This window comes from Nicotiana tomentosiformis, chromosome 2 (genome assembly GCF_000390325.3).
Source record: "Nicotiana tomentosiformis chromosome 2, ASM39032v3, whole genome shotgun sequence".
NCBI lineage: Eukaryota > Viridiplantae > Streptophyta > Magnoliopsida > Solanales > Solanaceae > Nicotiana > Nicotiana tomentosiformis.
Window position 1 is genome coordinate 47,580,041 of NC_090813.1, and position 22,019 is coordinate 47,602,059.

At 40.1% G+C, this 22,019-nt stretch overlaps 1 protein-coding gene across 3 annotated transcripts in view; it reads left to right on the plus strand.

Moving 5' to 3' along the window:
• Positions 1 to 383: 383 nt before the first annotated feature.
• LOC104104618 (aquaporin PIP2-7-like) overlaps positions 384 to 22,019 on the plus strand; it is a 78,862-nt gene continuing 57,226 nt past the window's right edge. The window contains exons 1-4 of one of the 3 annotated variants that reach the window (XM_009612755.4): positions 386 to 675; positions 1,516 to 1,811; positions 2,427 to 2,567; positions 2,649 to 3,011. In XM_009612755.4, the coding sequence (XP_009611050.1) occupies positions 426 to 675; positions 1,516 to 1,811; positions 2,427 to 2,567; positions 2,649 to 2,768 (807 nt within the window). In that variant the 5' untranslated portion in view covers positions 386 to 425 and the 3' untranslated portion in view covers positions 2,769 to 3,011. Of the gene's footprint in view, positions 676 to 1,515; positions 1,812 to 2,426; positions 2,568 to 2,648; positions 3,012 to 22,019 lie in introns of those variants that run through there. The other 2 variants (XM_018773592.3, XM_018773593.3) reach the window with 2 other exon arrangements.

Below are 22,019 nucleotides of genomic sequence, written 5' to 3' on the forward strand. Positions count from 1 at the left end.
TCTTGGTTATATACGGTCCATATATAGTTGCCCTAGCTGGTTCAAGAAGAGCTCAAATATTGATAATGTACAAATAAAGCTAAGGAAAGTATAATTAGTAATTAACAAATGAAACGATCATAGACAAATCATAGGATCTGGAGCCGTATATCCATGTTATTGCAGGGTCATTCAGATACAAGTTAACGTCACACTGAAAAACTTTTGGAGCTTACGTAAATAATCACGTTGCCATAATATCCCGATGTGGATACATGTGTTGTTCACTTTTTTCTGTATCAATTTATTCACTCCTTTATAGCTTGTAATCCACACACCTCTGGTAGCTTTCATTTTCTTTGCTGCCATCTATTCTTATATATATCCTCTTCACAATTCTCTTTTCCAACATCTAAATAATTAAGAAGGGAAAAATAGGAAGACACATGGCGAGAGACTATGTGGATCCGCCAGCAGCTCCGCTGTTTGATACGGCGGAGCTGAAGAAATGGTCTTTTTACAGAGCCCTCATTGCTGAATTTGTTGCCACCTTTCTTTTCCTCTACGTTAGCGTCGCTACCGTTATTGGCCACAAGAAGCAAGTTGGTCCCTGCGACGGCGTTGGACTTCTTGGTATTTCATGGGCTTTTGGTGGCATGATTTTTGTTCTTGTCTACTGTACTGCTGGCATCTCTGGTACTCAGTTCTTCTTGATATTTTTCCGTTAAGCGTATGCACTATTCTACGTATACCCAAGTAGTGTCCGCCTTATTACAATTCAACTTATTATATGTGTGAAGTTATAATTAACTTCTGGAGTTATAGAGGTTTAAATTGATAGTACTAATTTATATTACTTTCAAATTGTGTCGATCTATCATAAATATAGATATTATATCTTTCAAAAAATATAATTAACATATATTATTTTGAATCTTTTTCCACAAAGTGGTGTTGAATGAACCTCCAGTAGGAGGATGCATCTGCCTTTGAAAGTTGAAACAACATTATTGTTCAAACTTTTAACCACGGAATTGTAAGTTTAGAGGCTTGAACTTTAAAGAAGGTGTCTTGTGCCTTGTGGTAAGTTCAAGTTCAATATTTTCATACTTTTTGTCAAAATTTCCATTGCTTTGCATGTTGCAGAATAATAGAGATAAGGATGAGAAGTTTTTTTTTGGTTTTCAGGCAAAGTTAGCAAGTCACAGATTAAAAACGCTAACTTATAATTTTGGAGAGGAAAAAGATACGTAAGAAGGAAAAGAAAAGACAATCTTCTTATTTGTCTTTCCCGCACCCTCCTCTCTCTCAGTCCATCAAATAATTTTGTCTTGAATTTAATACAAGGCACTTACTAAAGTACACAGATAATTTGAAAATACTCATGCCCCTACTAAAGTTGAATAGGATACTAACAAAAGAATTGTTTCAATTAAATGACAAGTACGCTTTAACCATAAAGTAATTAAACATGATAAAAACAAATTATGACGGCAATCATGAAATTTCTTTTTCGGGGTTAACGAATGTGTATAGGTGGGCATATAAACCCAGCAGTAACATTTGGGCTATTACTGGCAAGGAAGGTTTCATTACTGAGAGCGGTGGCGTATATGGTGGCGCAATGCTTAGGAGCCATTTGCGGCGTTGGCTTAGTGAAAGGGTTTATGAAGCATGACTATAACACGCATGGCGGCGGTGCTAATACCGTTGCAGTTGGCTACTCAACTGGCGCAGCATTGGGTGCTGAGATCATTGGCACTTTTGTTCTTGTCTATACCGTCTTCTCCGCCACCGACCCCAAACGCAATTCACGTGATTCCCACGTCCCCGTAAGTCCTCTTCGTCCTTAATTTTACAAAATAATATTCACTATCTTTTATTTGAGAAAGTTGTTTGATTGCTTTGCACATTTCATATATACAATTTTATCTAATACTACTAAGTCTTTAGTTAACCTAGAGAATGCGTCTTAATTACGGGATTCATATGGATAATTAGTTCAATAACATAGAGATTTGGAGTGCATATCGGAGGTACGAATAAGGTTACACCCTTTGAACTTCAATGATAAAAGCTCTTTACCGATGAATCCTTCTGATCTCCAGGGATTGTACCGATCACTTTATTGACCACACTATAGGCCACACCGCTAGGTGCCTTAGCCTCCTGGTTACTAAGGTCTCAAATTTTAATCTGTTAGTGTGCACTTGAGGGTGCCGATGCTCGTAAACTAGTGCTATAGAAATCAGTAAATACATCATACTTTTTGACAACAAAAAAAAGAATATTTAAAGTCTCTGTCAAAGATAAACTCCACCTAAACAAGAGATTATAGTCTCTGTGGACTGCAGCGAGTAACAAATGCATGTCTAAATCATAAATTAAAGATGAAGATTTTAGTGTTATACTATGATTTTGCTATTCGTTACCTTCTTTCTCCACAGGTATTAGCACCATTGCCAATTGGATTCGCGGTGTTTATGGTTCATTTGGCCACTATTCCCATCACAGGAACTGGGATCAATCCTGCTAGGAGTTTTGGAGCTGCTGTCATTTACAACCATACCACAGCTTGGAATGACCATGTAAGTATTTATATAGTTCTAATTCGAACTGTCTTTTAAAGTTAATTAGTCTCATAATATTTCCCTTATCTGTTTTCATAGTGGATCTTCTGGGTTGGACCCTTTCTGGGAGCATTGGCTGCTGCTCTCTATTACCAGCAACTTCTGCGAGCTCAAGCTGCCAAAACTTTGAGCTCCTTTCACAGCAACTCCAGCATTTGAACAGCTAGTCTCTCATCATTAATAATGCTGTATCTACCCAGCATTAGGGTAGCACTTAATTAACAAGTGTTAATCATCTTAATTAAGTAGTGATAATCATCTTTGCTGGGCCTCGATTTACTTCTGCTTTCTGATCTCAATTTCTGTGGCTTATAAAATTTCAAGCATTATTTGGTTGTATTAGTGCTAAAGAGCGAAGTTCTTGTTGTGATCAGCAATCAAGCACCAACATTAGAAATCCAATTTTATCTGTTTAGATAGCAAATAATACATTCAGAAATAACAGAGCATGGTAATTTACAATTTAAAGGTACAGCTCTTTTCGATTAATTGACAGTAGACAAGATAATAATGCTGTTAATACAGAAACGAATTTTTCTCGTTAGTTAGCTAATTTTTCATTATTAATATGAGATCAGTATCAACAAACAAGCCAAGATACGAATTCGAAGGTAACAGATCAGTTAGTATCAACGTGACATCCAATTATATCAATAAATAAAAAAACCAATTCCATCAAATTAAACAGCGGAAACAAAAATTCACTAATTTTAAGCTGAGCAAGACATTCACACTTAGGCCATCTCCAACCCTCCCCTATTTTCTGAATATGCTCCCTCATTTTTGCCCCCAAAATGGGGATGAATAGTGTTACCTCAAATATGGATTGATACTATTCATCTCCTCCGTTACTATTCATTCTTATTTTATTATTATTTTTATTATTTAACTCTTTTTATTTATCTCTTTATATATACCTAATTATGCTTATGTAATATCTTTATAATATTAATTTTACATCTTAACTTTGGTGTATAATTTTGATAAATTAATTTTCATAAATTTATTATTTTTATGTAAAATTGTAAGTTAATCGTGACCCACGTTCGCCACAGAAGAAATATTTCGCAATGAAACAAGAATCATGTCGAAAAGATGTTGAACGTGCATTCGGAGTTTTGCAAGCTTGAATCGCAATTGTTGCAGGACCATCACGCTTTTGGAGAAAATAAGTGTTACATGATATAATAACTGCATGTATTATACTAAACAACATGATAATAGAGGATGAACGTGATCTTAATGCACCAATTAAAGATGATTGGGAACGTCCACCTCCAACGGTAGAAATGGTAGTAGATGAAAATCACCGATTTGAGCAATTTTTAGCTCGACACAAAAAAATTAAGGACAAAGATGCTCATTTTGCATTTCGTAATTCATTAATAGATCATTTATGGGAGCATACTAGAGATGGAAGTTGAATATTTATGTAATATTTAATATGAATTTTACCATAATGTAATATGTATTTAATTATCTTGTATCTCAATGATTTCAATTTTATTTGAATTATCCGTTAATATATATAATCTATAATATTTGCTTACAAATTATATTATTTAAAAATTTATGGTATAAAATAATTTTATATTAAATTATATGTGATGAATATGTAAAAAAGAAAAAAAAATAGAATTTATTTAATAGAAATAAAAAAATAAAATTTAAATAAAAATAATAATATAATATTGAAGAGAGAAGAATATAAAATGAAATATTCTTCTTTGGAGTAAAAAATTGAGTAATGGTCGGAGTAAATTTACTCCATTTTGGAGGAGAAAATGGAGGCAAGGGTTGGAGATGGCCTTAGGGGCCACTTGATTGGGAAACAATTCATTCCACGATTAATTATTCCATGATTAGTTATCCCATCCTTCCATAGGGATAAAGAAACACTACTATCTTGGGATTAGTTATACCACGATTTTATCACAACTAAACGTGAAATAAACTCATCCCATCTACTAATCATGTACTGCTGACGCAATGAACCAACTTCTTTTTTCTGGTATATTAGCAGTCATCACAAATGTAAAACTTGCATTTATGGTCAATGAAAGCAGAGAACGTAAACTTTTGGATTACTAATTTTATGCTGAGCAAGACTTTCACACTTGGGCCGTTTGATTGGGAAACAAGTTATCCCGTTAGTTTGAGTGTCCGTATTGATTACTAAAAAACTTGGTTCTTTACTGTATTCCTTAAGCGTAAAGTAAATAAGCAATAAAATGAACACAACGATTTTACGTGAAAAATCACCTGGCTCAAAATATCCAAAAACCACGACCTACCACGTAGGATTTTCAACTCCAACTCCACTTGAACAATGAGCCAAAATGTATCAATTACAAGACTGTAATTAAATACTCTCCAGTACTCCTATTACTCCTATTTGATTTATAAGTTACTCTAACTTGTAAGGCAAAACAATCACTCCAACTCACTAATTGTTTATGACACTTGATTACAACTCAATTTCCTAAAACACATTCACTATACTGACTCAGGAAGAATACAATGCAAGTACTCGACTCGAGTAAACGACTTATAACTCTTTGTTGATGTATAAAAGGATAGTTTAGAAGTCCAAAGTCAATCATATTTAAACGCTTCAACTTGAGTTCTTCAAGGAGTCCTATTCATAGTCAGCTTCCTTTTCGATAGGATTCATACTGTTCCAAGAATTCCACAAGATTTGAGACTTTTGTCTTTGACTGAATTATCCATATCTTCTTGAGCAGCGACCCTTATAACTTATAGCAGGCTTCTTCCACCAAACTCGAACCTGAGTAACTTTGAGATAACATTACTGTCTTGTACAGACGTATAAGTATCAACATGAGGAGCTAATCCTTTCTCCCGAGGAGCCGGTTCTTCAGAACAATTACGCAACTACGTTGAGGACCTGGGTCTTTAAACATTTAGTCATGACCTGTTAATCATTAAAATTTCAATACTCAATAAATTCTCCCTTTTGGTGATGACAAACTTTGTACACAGCAGAACCAGGTAATCACATCAAAGAACCAGATAATCAATACTATTGACAGACATGTATGTTCATAACAACCTTCCAACCTTATCTTCCCCCTTTTGGTATCATCAAAAATACAAAACAATATTAGACATTAAGCACATATAGTGTAAGGTTTAAGGCCAAACAGGCTACAACACAAGCTTAAGAAATATCAAGGCAAATAGACTAGGGTGATGAGCCAATATAGTACAAAGCAGTAAAGCTGAGCAAAAAGAGACGTTAAGTAGTGCCAAAAGAAGCCCAGGGCCTTGTCTTCATCATTAGAACAAAATAAATTAAGCATACTATAAACTACTCAGACTAAGACAAAAAAAAAAAGAAAAAAAAGAAAAGAAAGATAAGGCATCACTAGAATAGCAAAAGATCTAAGGACACTGGGAAGGAACAGGTTCATGAGTGAGAAGCAGAGGGGGTCAAAGCTTTCATAAGTGTGGAAATCTGTTGGATATGAGCCTCCCTATCTCTTCTAAGCTCTTCCCTGAGTTGCTTTGTTTCCTTTCTCAACTCATTATTGTCTTCACGAAGCTTGGCATTCTCTTCAACAACTAATTCCAACCTCTTGCTGAGTTCTGCAGCCCTACTGTTCCCAGGTAGAATAGCAAATCCTGTGGGTCCTCTATCCTTGACCTCCTCATACCTATACTGCTTGAGGGTAACAACATCCAAGACGTCATTGTGGTTTACAAACTTAAGCTCAGGTAAGGCAATGTTGAGCTTGTCAAACAACTCAGTCAACATGAAACTATAAGGCATATCATGCTTGGTTTTGGAGGTGTCTGCAGCTCTTGCCATGTGCTGAATCATCAGGCTATGAAGATTTATAGGTCTACCAGTGTCAAGAAGCTCCATCACATCCATGTCCAGCAGAGTAGCTTCATGCCTTCTCTCAGAGCTCTAAAGAATGCAGGAATTGACAAAATGAAATAATAATTTGTGGAAGGGAGTCATATCTGTCTTGTACACTTTCTGGGGAGTATCTAGTTCAAACTTTTGGGAGAACTTCCTTGTGACCACAATGTCAGTGTCAACATCATTGTCTATGGTTGGCCACTTTTTCTTCAAGTAATTGTCAAATCTGAAGGAGGGGATATTCAGAAGCATCCCCAACTCCTCAACATCAAAATCCATTTCAAAGCCCCCTACTTTACTCTTGACTAGCTTCCCATCAAAGTTAAAATTTGCATAGAACTCCACCATAGCAGGAACACATAATAGGGGGAAAGCTTTGACAAACATGTGCTTCCACCCCTGTAGCTCAAGTTTTTCATCTAGTTGAGCAACCCCTTCTGTGCTTGCAAGAATCTTCCCATTTAGCATTTTTCTGTTCTTGAACTCTATGAGTCGATCAACTGCAGCTGGCACATTCTTTCTTGTCTGGCTCTTGCAGAAGGGGCAACGGGTTTTGTAACTTTGGTACCCTTTCTCTTTGGTTTAGAAGACTTAGTGTCACGACCCAAAATCTCAACCTGTCGTGATGGCGCCTATCTCGATACTAGGCAAGCCGATAATCTCGATAAACTACAATTTCTTTTAAGTTTGAAAAATATATAATTTAATACTATACAAAATTCCACAATTACTGACACGAACACTTCCCAAAACCTGGTGTCACTGAGTACATGAGCATCTAATATGAATACAAGTCTGGAAAATACGGTCTATAATAGTCTGAGACCAAATACATTAAACAAGGAGATAGAAAAGGAGAGACAAGGTCTGCGGAACATGACAACTACCTCAGAATCTGCTGAAGATCAACTGCGCGAAATGATCAACACCCGCTATGTCCGGGAACACCTGGATCTGCACACGAAGTGCAGGGTGTAGTATGAGTACAACCAACTCAGCAAGTAACAATAATAACTAAGGAACTGAAGATAATGATGAGCTACACAGTTATAGTTCACTTTGAGTAATTCCAGCAAAGAATAGGCATGCTTTCAAATCCGGCAGTTTAAGTCAAATCAATTTTATACAGTTTAATTTCATATAATCCAGATATAAAATCTTTCAGAGATTTCACAATAATGACAGATAGCAATCAAGTGCAATAACAAGTGCAAAGCAAGTACAGCCTCTCAGGCAACAGTCACTCAACTCATCACAACAACTCAACCATTCGGCTCTCAGCCCTCAGCACCTAAACTCGGTGGGTACCTGTGCTCACTGGGGGTGTACAGACTCCGGAGGGGATCCTACAACCCAAGCACCATAATCTGCACGGACAACTCACGTGCTATAATATCCTGCACGGACAACTCACGTGCCATAATATCCTTACCTCGTCGACAGGCCCTCGTCCTTACTCAGTCCTCAATCTTTCTAGTCTCTCGGGCTCTTAGAAATCACAAAGATCAGCCCAAACAAAGATAACATAATGCATCAACAAATATCAAGAAAGGCTGAGATATGATACGCAAGTAAAATCATGACTGAGCACAAGATAGCAATTAGCAAATAATTCAACGAGTTCGTGACCTATGTGGGTCCCAACAGTACTATCACATAACCTAAGCATGATTTCTAACATGATTTACAGTCAAATTTCTTCAACACATAGAGAGCATATAGCTAACAACAAGTTATTCAACTTTACAGTTTCACGGGACGGACCAAGTCACAATCCCTTCGGTGCATGCCCACGCACCCGTCACCTAGGATGCGCGTCACCTCCAAAATAATCACATGACACAAAATCTAGGGTTTCATACCCTCAGGACCAGATTTATAACTGTTAGTTACCTTAGAGCGTGAAATTCTTCACCCTGCTCTGCCTTTGCCTCGCAAATCGGCCTCCGAATGCCTCGAATCTAGTCACAAAAAATTCATTTCAGTCAATAAAATTTATTGAAATTAATTCCATATGAAAAATACAATTTTCCATAAAAATCTGAATTTTAGCTCAAAAATCGCCCGTGGAGCCCACGTCTCGAAACCTGACAAAAGTTACAAAATCCGAAAGCCCATTCAACCACGAGTCTACCCATACTAATTTTACCAAAATTCGACCTCAACTCAACCCTCAAATCTACATATATTATTTCCAAATTTCTAAGTTCCAATCTCCGATTTACACTCAAAATCATGTAATCTAGTCGGATTATTCAATGATAATTCAAAATTATGGAGTAGAAATGATCACAAAGACTTACCTCAAGTTTTCTTTGAAAATCTATCAAAAATCGCCTCTCCTCAAGCTCCAATTTGTCAAAAATGGCGAATGGGACGAAGTCCCTGCTTTATAATTTTGCCCAGACAACCTCGGTTCTGCCTCGATCTTGGCCTTCGACCCTGCCTTCGATCGTGGCCCTCGACCCTGGGCTCGATCGTGGCTTCGATCCTGATCCTCGACCCTGCCTTCGATCGTGGCTTGATTCTGGGCTCGATTTATTTGGGCTCGCATCTAGACTCGATTTTCTGGGCTCGATTCTGGCAGAAGAAATTTCCAACAGAAGGAAATTGCAGCAGCTGTTGTAGTTCAATTTTTGATCCGTTAATCATCCGAAACTCACCCGAGGCCTTCGGGACCTCAACCAAATATACCAACAAGTCCTAAAACATCATACAAACTTAGTCGAATCCTCAAATCACCTCAAACAACGCTAAACCCATGAATTACACCACAATTCAAGCCTAATAAACTTTGAAATTTCTAATTTCTACAAATGACTCTGGAGCCTATCAAATCACGTCCGATTGACCTTAAATTTTGCACGCAAGTCATAAATGACATAACGGAGGTATTCCAATTTTCAGAATCGAATTCCGACATCGATATAAAAAAGTTAACCCCCCGGTCAAACTTTCCAAAAATTTAACTTTCGTCATTTCAAGCCTAATTCCACTACGGACCTCTGAATAATTTTCCGGATACGTTCCTATGTCCAAAATCACCATACGGAGCTATTGGAATCATCAAAATTAAAATCCAAGGTCGTTTACACATAGGTCCATATCCGGTCCACTTTTCTAACTTAAATTTTCAATTATGAGACTAAGTATCTCATTTCAATCCGAATTCCTTCCGGACCCGAACCCAATAACCCGGTAAGTCATAAAATAACTATAAAGAATAAATTGAGCAGTAAATGGGGGAACGGGGTTATAATACTCAAAACGACCTGCCGGGTCGTTACATTCTCCCCTCTTAAACAAACGTTCATCCTCGAACGAGTTTAGAATAATACCTGGAGTCTCAAATAAGTGTGGATATTTGCTCCGCATCTCCTACTCAATCTCCCAAGTAGCTTCTCCAGCTGGCTGGCCTCTCCACTGCACCCTTACTGATGCTATGCTCTTTGACCTTAACTTTCGAACTTGTCGGTCTAAAATAGCCACCGACTCCACATCATAAGTCAAATTACTATCCAACTGTACTGTACTGAAATCCAGAATATGAGACGGATCCCCGACATACTTTCGGAGCTTGGATACATGGAACACTGGATGAACACCCGATAGACTAGGTGGCAAAGCAATTTCATAAGCCACCTCCCCAATTTTCTTAAGTATCTCAAAAGGCCCAATATACCGAGGGCTCACCTTGCCTTTCTTCCCGAACCTCAACACACCCTTCATGGGTGAAATCTTGAGCAGAACCTTCTCCTCAACCGTGTAATTAACATCGCGGACCTTCCTGTCAGCATAACTCTTCTGCCTAGACTGCGCCGTGCGAAGCCGTTCCTGAATCACCTTGACCTTCTCTAAATCATCCTGAACCAAGTCAGTACCTAATATTCTAACCTCACCAGGCTCAAACCAACCCACCGGAGACCGACACCGTCTACCATATAAAGCTTCATACGGAGCCATCTGAATGCTTGACTGGTAGCTATTATTGTAAGCAAACTCTGCGAGTGGCAGAAATTGATCCCAAGAACCCCCAAAATCAATGACACAAGCGCATAACATATCCTCCAATATCTGAATAGTGCGCTCGGACTGTCCGTCCGTCTGAGGGTGAAATGTTGTACTCAACTGAACCTGTGTGCCCAATTCTCGCGGCATTGCCCTCCAAAACTGTGAGGTAAACTGCGTACCCCGATCTGAAATAATGGACACTGGCACACCGTGTAGGCGAACAATCTCGCGAATATAAATCCTAGCAAACCGCTCTGAAGAATAATTAGTACCGACTGGAATAAAATGCGCAGATTTGGTCAACCGATATACTATCACCAAACAACATCAAACTTTCTCAAAGTCTGTGGCAGTCCAACTACGAAGTCCATGGTAATATGCTCCCACTTCCACTCCGAAATTTCAAGTCTCTGTAGCAATCCGCCCGGTCTCTGATGCTCGTACTTTACCTGTTGACAATTTAAACACCGAGATACAAACCCAACTATATCTTTCTTCATTTGCCTCCACCAATAGTACTGCCTCAAACCCGGATACATCTTTGCGGTGCCTGGATGAATAGAGTACCGCGAACTGTGAGCTTCCTGGGGAATCAGCTCACGCGAACTATCTACATTAGGCACACATAGCCTGTCCTGCATCCGTAATATACCGTCATATCCAATAGTGACTTCCTTGGCATCACCGTGCTGAATTGTGTCCTTAAGGACAAGCAGATGTGGATCATCATACTGGCGCTCTCTGATGCGATCATATAAAGAAGACCGAGCTACCACATAGGCCAAAACTCGATTCAGCTCGGAAACATCCAATCTAACAAACTGGTTAGCCAAGGCTTGAACATCCAAGGCTAAAGGCCTCTCTGCTACCGGTAAGTATGCTAAGCTTCCCAAACTCTCCGCCTTATGACTCAAGGCATCGGCCACCACATTGTCCTTTCCGGGATGATAGAGAATAGTGATATCATAATCCTTAAGCAACTCCAACCACCTTCGCTGCCGCAAGTTAAGATCCTTCTATTAAATAAATGTTCTAGACTCCGATGATCGGTATATACCTCACACTGGACACCGTACAAGTAATGCCGCCAAACTTTCAAGGCATGAACAATAGCTGCTAACTCAAGATCGTGGACTGGATAATTCTTCTCATGTACCTTCAACTATCTGGATGCATAGGCAATCACTCTACCATCTTGCACCAGCACTGCGTCGAGACCAATATGCGACGCGTCACAATACACAGTATAAGACTCTAAACCTGTAGGCAATACTAATACTAGAGTTGTAGTCAAAGCTGTTTTGAGCTTCTAAAAGCTCTCTTCACACTCATCCTACCACCTAAACGGAGTACCTTTCTGGGTCAATTTAGTCATAAGCGATGCAATAGATGAGAATCCCTCCACGAAGCGACGATAATAACCGGCCAAGCCGAGAAAACTCCGAATCTCAGTAACTGAAGATGGTCTGGGCTAATTCTGAACTGCCTCTATTTTCTTCGGATCTACCTTAATTCTTTCACTAGACACTATATGTCCCAAGAATGCCACCGAACTAAGCCAGAACTCACACTTAGAGAATTTGGCATAAAGTTTCTCCTCCCTCAGCCTCTGTAATACAATACCCAAGTGTTGTGCATGCTCCTCCTGGCTACGTGAGTACACCAGAATATTATCAATAAATACCACTACAAATAAATCAAGATATGGCTGGAATACACTATTCATCAAATGCATAAATGCTGCTGGGGCATTGGTTAGCCCAAAAGACATCACAAGAAATTCATAGTGGCCATAACGAGTTCTGAATGCCGTCTTCAGAATATCCGAATCCCGAATCTTCAACTGGTGGTACCCAGATCTCAAATCAATTTTGGAGAACACCCTCGCTCCCTAAAGCTGGTCAAATAAATCATCAATACGTGGCAAGGGATATTTATTTTTGATCGTAACTTTGTTCAACTGCCTATAATCGATGCACATCCGCATAGTACCATCTTTCTTTTTCACAAACAGAACTGGTGCACCCCAAGGTGACATACTAGGCCTAATAAATCCTTTTTCAAGGAGTTCTTGAAGTTGCTCTTTCAATTCTTTTAACTCAGCTGGTGCCTTACGATAAGAAGGAATAGAAATGGGCTGAGTGCCCTGCACCAAGTCAATACCAAAATCAATATCCCTGTCGGGTGGCATACCCGGCAGGTCTGCAAGAAATACATCCGAAAAATCTCGCACGACCAGTACTGAATCAATAATAGGAGTATCAGCATCAACATCTCTCACAAAGGCCAAATATGACAAACATCCCTTTTCAACCATACGTTGGGCCTTCAAATAAGAAATTACCCTGCTAGGAACAAAATCTAGAGAACCTCTCCATTCAACATTTGGCAACCCCGGCATCGTCAACGTCACGATTTTTGCGTGACAGTCCAAAATAGCATGACATGGAGACAACCAATCCATACCCAGGATTACATCGAAATCAACCATACCGAGTAATAAGAGATCAACTCTAGTCTCCAGTTCCCCAATAGTTACCACACACGACCGATACACACGATCCACAGTAATAATATCGCCCACCGGTGTAGATACACAAATAGGTAAAACTAAGGACTCACAGGGCATATCCAGATAATGAGCAAAATATGATGATACATATGAATAAATGGAACCAGGGTCAAATAATATAGAAGCCTCCCTGTGGCACAATTAAACAATACTTGTGATCACTGTATCTGAAGCAACAGCATCAGGCCTGGCAGGAAAAGCATAGAGTCGAGCATGCCCGCCACCTGATTGGCCTCCCCCTCTTGGGCGACCCCTAGCTTCCTAACCCCCACTCCGAGCTGGCTGGACGGGTGACGTAACTGCTGGTGCTGGTGCCGTTGGTCGAGAACTCTGCTATGGAGCCCCACTTAACAGCCTAGGACAATCTCTCTTGAAATGACCCAATTCTCCGCACTCGAAATAACCCCTCCTCTAACAGAACTGCTACTTCTGATAACCCGAAGAATTACCTGTAGAAGTCTGAGCAGACGAGGCATGATGAGAACTCTGTGCTAATAGTGCACTAAATGAAGACTAGCCTGAGTGAGCACTGTAAGAACCATGGCTAGTTGATGCACCACGATGAGCTGGATGACCCGCCTGAGCGTGTCTGTAAGAAAGGCCCCTACCGCGGTAAAACTGACCCCCTGAAGGAACACCGCTGAAATCACTGGAACCACGAGGCCTCTTAGCCTCCCTCTCAACCCGCTCCTGGCTGCGAACCATCTCAATCTGACGAGCAATGTCAACAACCTCGTCGAAAGTAGCACCAGACACTCTCTCTCTAGTCATGAGTAATCGAAGCAAAAAAGTGAGGCCATCTATGAATTTTCTGATCCTTTCCCTGTCTGTGGGAATCAACCAGATAGCATGACGGGCCAATTCTGAAAATCTCATCTCATATTATGTCACGGACATATCGCCCTGATGAAGCTGCTTGAACTGCCTGCGCAGCTCCTCTTTGCGTGACTGAGGGATGAACTTCTCCAGGAATAGACCGGAGAACTGCTGCCAGGTAAGGGGTGCTGCATCGACCGGCCTACACCTCTCGTAAGACTCCCACCATCTGAAGGCAGCCCCAGAAAATTGAAAAGTAGTGAATGAGACCCCACTGGTCTCCAGAATACCCGCTGTCCGAAGCATCCGCTGACACTTATCCAGAAAACCCTGGGCATCCTATGACTCAGCACCGCTAAAAGGTGGAGGTCGAAGCCTCTAAAATCTCTCAAGTCTCCTCTGCTCATCATCTACCATAACAAGAACTACCGGGACCTGAGCGGCTACAACCGGCTGGGCTAGTAGTGCTCCCGGTATATGAAGTTCATATGCTATATGATCTGGAGTACGGGCAACAGGGGTATGAGTACTCCCCCGGCCTGAGAAGTGGCAGGTGCGGCCTGAGCCGAAACCACCTGAGCTAGACCAGTGCAGGCTGCCAATATCTTTGCCAAAGTCTCCTGAAGGCCTGGTATCTCAATAGACACAGCTGGTGCCTGAGCTGATCCCGTCGGCTCAGCTATATCCGGAATCTGCTCCTGAGCTGGAGCAACTGGTGGTACTACAGGTGATGGTCCAACTGTGGTACGAGCTATACCTTGACCTCTACCTCGGCCCCGGCCTCTACCTCAGCTCCGGCCTCTCGCGGCCCTAACTGGTGGCACTGGTGGTTGACCGTCCGATCCGGTAGTACGTGTCCTCATCATCTGTGAGAGAATATAATAGTAGAAATTTAGTTTCTAGAATCAACAAATTCGCATGACAGAATACAATAAAGTGAAATTTTCCTAAGGGTTCTGCAGCCTCTCGAAGATAAGTACAGACGTCTCCGTACCGATCCGTAAGACTCTACTATACCTGCTCATGACTCGTGAGACCTATGTAACCTAGGGCTTTGATACCAACTTGTCACGACCCAAAATCCCAACCTGTCATGATGGCGCCTATCTCTATACTAGGCAAGCCGATAATCTCGATAAACCACAATTTCTTTTAAGTTTGAAAAACATATAATTTAATACAATACAAAATTCCACAATTACTGACATGCACACTTCCCAAAACCTGGTATCACTGAGTATGTGAGCATCTAATATGAATACAGGCCTGGAAAATACGGTTTATAATAGTCTGAGACCAAATACAGTAAACAAGGAGATAGAGAAGGAGAGACAAGGTCTGTGGAACATGGCAGCTACCTCAGAATCTCCTGAAGATCAACTGCGCGAAATGATCAACACCCGCTATATTCGAAAATACTTGGATCTGCACACGAAGTGCAGGGTGTAGTATGAGTACAATCAACTCAGCAAGTAACAATAATAACTAAGGAACTAAAGATAATGACGAGCTACACAGTTATAGTTCACTTTGAGTAATTCCAGCAAAAAATAGACATGCTTTCAAATCCGGCAGTTTAAGTCAAATCAATTTTATACAGTTCAATTTCATGTAATCTGGATATAAAATCTTTCAGAGATTTCACAATAATGACAGATAGCAATCAAGTGCAATAACAAATGCAAAGCAAGTACAGCCTCTCAGGCGACAGTCACTCAACTCATCACAACAACTCAACTACTCGGCTCTCAGCCCTCAACACTCACACTCAATGGGTACCCGCGCTTACTGGGGGTGTACAGACTCCGGAGGGGCTCCTACAGCCCAAGCGCCATAATCTGCATGGACAACGCACGTGCTATAATATCCTGCACGGACAACTCACGTGCCATAATATCCTTACCTCACCGACATGCCCTCGACCTTACTCAGTCCTCAACCTCTTTAGTCTCTCGGGCTCTCAGAAATCAAAAAGATCAGCCCAAACAAAGATAACATAATGTGTCAACAAATATCAAGAAAGACTGAGGTATGATACGCAAGTAAAATCATGACTGAGCACAAGATAGCAATTAGCAAATAATTCAACAAGTACATGACCTCTGTGGGTCCCAATAGTACTATCACATAGCCTAAGCATGATTTCTAACATGATTTACAATCAAATTTCTTAAACACATAGAGAGCATATAGCTAACAACAAGTTATTGAACTTTACAGTTTCACGGGACGGACCAAGTCACAATCCCCTCGGTTCACGCCCACACGCCTGTCACCTAGCATGCGCGTCACCTCCAAAATAATCACATGACACAAAATCTGGGGTTTCATACCCTCAGGACCAGATTTATAACTGTTAGTTACCTCAGAGCGTGAAATTCTTCACTCTGCTATGCCTTTGCCTCGCAAATCGGCCTCCGAATGCCTCGAATCTAGTCACAAACAATTCGTTTCAGTCAATAAAATTTATTGGAATTAATTCCATATGAAAAATATAATTTTCCATAAAAATTCGAATTTTAGCTAAAAAATCGCACGTCTCGGAACCTAATAAAAGTTACAAAATTCGAAAGCCCATTCAATCACGAGTCTACCCATACCAATTTTACCAAAATCTGACCTCAACTCAACCCTCAAATCTACAAACCTTATTTTCAAATTTCTAAGTTCTAATCTCCGATTTACACCTCAAAATCATGTAATCTAGTCGGATTATTCAATGATAATTCAAAATTATGGAGTAGAAATGATCACAAGGGACTTACCTCAAGTTTTTGTTGAAAATCTATCAAATATCGCCTCTCCTCAAGCTCCAATTTGTCAAAAATGGCGAATGGGATGAAGTCCCTGCTTTATAATTTTGGCCAGACAACCTCGGTTCTGCCTCGATCTTGGCCTTCGACCCTGCCTTCAATCCTGATCCTCGACCCTGCCTTCGATCGTGGCCCTCGACCCTCGATCGTGGCTTCGATCCTGATCCTTGACCCTGCCTTCGATCGTGGCCCTCGACCCTGGGCTCGATCGTGGTTTGATTCTGGGCTCGATTTATTTGGGCTCAATTCTGGGCTCGCATCTGGGCTCGATTCTGGCAGAAGAAATTTCCAACAGAAGGAAATTGCAGCAGCTGTTGTAGTTTAACTTTTGATCCGTTAACCATCCGAAACTCACCCGAGGCCCTCGGGACCTCAACCAAATATACCAACAAGTCCTAAAACAACATACGAACTTAGTCGAATCCTCAAATCACCTCAAACAACGCTAAACCCATGAATTACACCACAATTCAAGCCTAATAAACTTTGAAATTTCTAATTTTTACAAATAACTCCGGAACCTATCAAATCACGTACGATTGACCTCAAATTTTGCACACAAGTCATAAATGACATAACGGAGGTATTTCAATTTTCAGAATCGGATTCCGACCCCGATATCAAAAAGTCAACTCCCCGGTTAAACTTTTAAAAAATTTAACTTTCGGCATTTCAAGCCTAATTCCACTACGGTCCTCCAAATAATTTTTCGAACACGCTCCTAAGTTCAAAATCACCATACGGAGCTATTGGAATTATCAAAATTAAAATCCGAGGTCGTTTACACATAGGTCCATATCCGGTCCACTTTTCTAACTTAATTTTCAATTATGAGACTAAGTGTCTTATTTCACTCCGAATTCCTTTCGGACCTAAACTCACTAACCCGGTAAGTCATAAAATAACTATAAAGCATAAATTGAGCAGTAAATGGGAGAACGGGGTTATAATAGCTAGCAAGATAGAGTCAGACTCATCTTTTCTATCCACCTCAACAACAGATTCCACAATTGAGACCTTATTTGCACTTCTAGACCCCTTAATGATTTGTGCATCAACAACCTTTATTTTACACCTTGTAAGAGATGTTCTGGAAGGAGGACCCATTCCTTTCCTTGTTGAGACTACTAACTTTATAGCTTTCACAGGGGTCTTCGTGGGTTTCTTCCCTACCTCAGATAGTGGCACATCATCTTCATCACTGCTAACTTCTTAATCTCCAGTGAAAGGAGTTAACAGAGACCTAGGTTCTTAAGCCCTTAGCTCTTCACTAGTTTCTTCTGAAGGGTCTATGACAGTGTTCCCAATGGCCATGGAACCTTCAGATTCCTCACTCACATTTCCATCTTCTTCATTACCTCATACACCCTCACCCTCACTTTTAGAGTCGTCATCTTCTTCACTATGATTTTCTTCTTTTAAAGAATCATTAATCTGTTCACCTGTCTTATCATCTGTATCACTCTCCTTCTCATCTCCATGTTTTGAGCATCATGCTCCTGATGACTGTTCAAAACTTCTTCTTCTTTTTCACCCTCATCATCTTCCTCATCCTCAGTCCCACTAAAAGAAAGGCCATCAGAAGCCTCCTTTTGCACATGTTCTTTACTTCCTTCCCCCTCAACCACAGGCTCCACGACAGTAGTATCTACCTCCTTCCCCATATCACCTACACCCTTTTCTACAGTGAATTTCTCTATTTGTGGCTTCTTACCTGTGGGTGGGAGAGTATCTAGGTGTGCAACATCAATAGCAGACACCAAAATATCTAATTTAGAAGGAGGATGTTGTACCTGATCAGTAGTGACTGGCACTGATTTCCCCTGAATCACAAATTCCTTGGCTACAGTGTCACCCGGCGTAACAGCATCAAGCACTTTCTTGACAGATTTTCTTGAAGTGGCTTGACCTTTGTTGACTTAAAGGTATTTTTCGCAGTAAGCTCAGGTGCATAGGTGGCTGGTTTTGGAGAAGGGGATACAACCGAGGTGGGGATGATAGGAACAACAGGAACATGAGATGATGATGTAGGTATAGTTGACGATATCGAAGGAAAAGGAACATATGTGGGTGTGGGTTCCCTTGATGGCTTGGCATTTTTCTTCGATTTGGGATTCATGATTTTGGGTTGTGTTTCAGCCTTGGTTGATGTTTTGGCTTTAGAGGGTGTTTGACTGGCTTTAGGCATGGTGATTAGATTAGAGACTCAAAGAAGAGAAAGGGAGAATTAGTTCTTGATAATTGCTCTTGATTATTGCTTAGGGTTTGAGAGAAACAATGATATTTGAGAAGCTGATCATAAGAGCCTTTTAAAGGCGTTACTCCTGATTTGACTGGAAGAGAGAAGGTGACCGATTTTGAGTTCTAACGGGACTCTTATAACGGTTACTTTGACTGTTAGGATTGCAGGAGTAACTGAGCTCTAATTATACTAGGATTGCCCCTTACTCTTTGACTAGAAAATGACTGGAAGTGATGCCAACGGAATTAGAAGTCTGAGTATAGGTATAATTTTAGGATATAAAGTCCTAGTGACTTAAGACAGTATGGCACATACCTGAGTCAAAGAACCAACTCCTTAGCAACTCCTTATTTGTTTCTGCAATAAAGTTTCAGCACTTTATATTCGTATCATACAACACAGTTATCAGCCATATTTTCCAAGCAAGTGTGTGAGTTTAATACAAGCATAAAGTTGAATCAAACACATTGTACTTAATTATCTATATCTAATTATGCCTTTTCTAGCCAATCACTAGGATTCATCTTAATGGGAAGAGTTGATTAGACCTAGTTCTAGTATATTCCTTTCAAAGTGATCTCTATTCAGAGCTTTAGTAAAAATATCAGTAATTTTATTTTCAGTTTTTAAAAAGTTAATTGAGATATTCACCTTTTCAACATTGTCCCTAAGAAAGTTATGTCTAATGTCAATGTGCTTGGTTCTCTTGTGCTGACATGGATTTTTAGCAATGTTTATGACACTGGTGTTATCATAGAAAATGGGAACACAATCAACAAATATACCATAGTTCCTTAGCTGTTGTCTTGTCCATAGCAACTGAGCACAGCAGGATGCTGCTGCCACATATTCAGCCTCAGCTGTAGATAAGGCCACTAAGTTTTGCTTCTTGGTTCCTCAAGACACCAAACAAGAACCTAGAAAATGAGTTGTTCTTGAAGTGCTTTTCCGGTCAACATGAAAACCTACATACTCAGCATCAGCATAACCAACAAGATCAAAGATATATCCTCTGGCATACCATAGACAGAGGTCAAGGGTCCCCTTGAGATATCTTAGTATCCTTTTGACAGCCTTCAAGTGAGATTCCTTGGGATTTGCCTGAAATTTTGCACATAATCCCACACTGAACACTATATCAGACCTACTTGATGTGAGTTACAACAGTGATCCAATCATTCCTCTATATAGTTTATGTTCCACATTTTTCCCTTCCTCATCAAGGTCCAAGTTTGTTGCAGTTGCAATGGGTGTGTCAATTGACTTAGAGGAGTCTATGTTGAACTTCTTCAGTAGTTCTTTGATATATTTTTGCTAATGTATCATGGTTCCAGTAGGTGTTTGCTTGATTTGCAGCCACAAAAAGAAGTTCAATTCACCCATCATGCTCATTTCAAACTCATTTCTAATCATCCCATCAAATTCCTTGCACATTACTTTATTAGTAGCCCCAAAGATAATGTCATCCACATACACTTGCACAATCAGAGTTTCTTCCCTCTGCTCCTTAGAAATAGAGTGTTGTCCACCTTTCCTCTTACAAAGTTGTTGGCTAAGAGAAATTTTGAGAGCCTTTCATACCAAGCTCTTGGAGCCTGTTTCAGTCTATAAATAGCTTTATCCAGTTTGGACACATAGTCAAGAAATTCTTCACCTTCAAATCTAGGAGGTTGTTTGACAAACACTTCCTCCTTCAGATAACCATTCAAAAAGGCACTCTTTACATCCATATGATATAAGGTGAACTCCATGTGGGCAGCAAAGGCTATCAACATTCTTGTAGCCTCCATTCTAGCTACAGGTGTAAATATTTCATCATAGTCATGCCCTCATCTTGATTGTATCCCTGAACCACCAGTCTGGCCTTGTTCCTTGTGATATTTCCTTGTTCATCCAACTTGTTTCTCAACACCCATCTGGTACCTATGACAGTTCTGTTCTTGAGTTTCTGTATCAGGTGCCAGGCATTGCTTCTCTCAAATTGATTTAGCTCCTCTTGCATGGCTATGATCCAGTTTGGATTCTTTAGAGCTTTTTTGATGATCTTAGGTTCAATCTGTGGGGGGAATGCTGTGAGTGCACATAAATTTCTTAGAGAAGACCTGGTTTTACTCCTGCAATTGGATCAGAGATGATATTCTCAAGAGAATGTGAACTTTGATGCTTCCATGGTCTGATCTGTATACCCAGAGAAGAGTCACCCGAGGAGTGACCTAAAAGAGCAGGCTCAGTGGGTGTGGCTTCATTAGTTTGGTTAGCAGTTAGAGTAGTTCTTTCTTCTTCTTGTTCCTTATGATCACTGTTAATTTCCTTGTGCTTTTCAGATCCATCTTCATGCTGAGGTTCAGATTCCTTTGTATCTCCATCACCAGTGAATCCTATGTCATAATCTTCATCCTGCAGACCTTTCTCAGCCAAATTGTTAGATTCATAAAAAATAACATGAATATTTTCTTCCACACACATAGTTCTTTTATTAAAAACCTTATAGGCCTTACTATGTGGAGAGTAACCCAAGAAAATTTCCTCATCACTTCTGTCATCAAACTTATGTAGAGCTTCTTTCCCATTATAATGCACAAAACATTTTCACCCAAAGGCTCTCATGTGAGTGATGTTGGGTTTTCTTCTTCGAAGTAACTCATAGGGAGTTTTCTCAAGAATGGGTCTGACCATGCATCTATTTAGTAGGTTGCAAGCAGTATTGATTACCTCAGCCTAGAAACTCTTAGCCAGTTCACTAGAAATCAACATGGTCCTCCCCATGTCTTCTAAGGATCTATTCTTTCTTTCTACAATCCCATTTTATTGTAGAGTTCTTGGTGCAGAGAAATTATGGCCAATACCATGTGAGCCACAAAACTCAAGGAATTTTGAATTTTCAAATTCAGTTTTATGGTTAGTTCTTATACTTAATACATTGCACCATAGCTTTTGTTGAATCATTCTGAAAAATACATAAAAAAACATCAAAGGTTTTATCTTTGGATCCCAAGAACAAAGTCCAGGTATACCTGGAGAAGTCATCAACAATCACAAACACATACCTCTTACCTCCCCTGCTCCT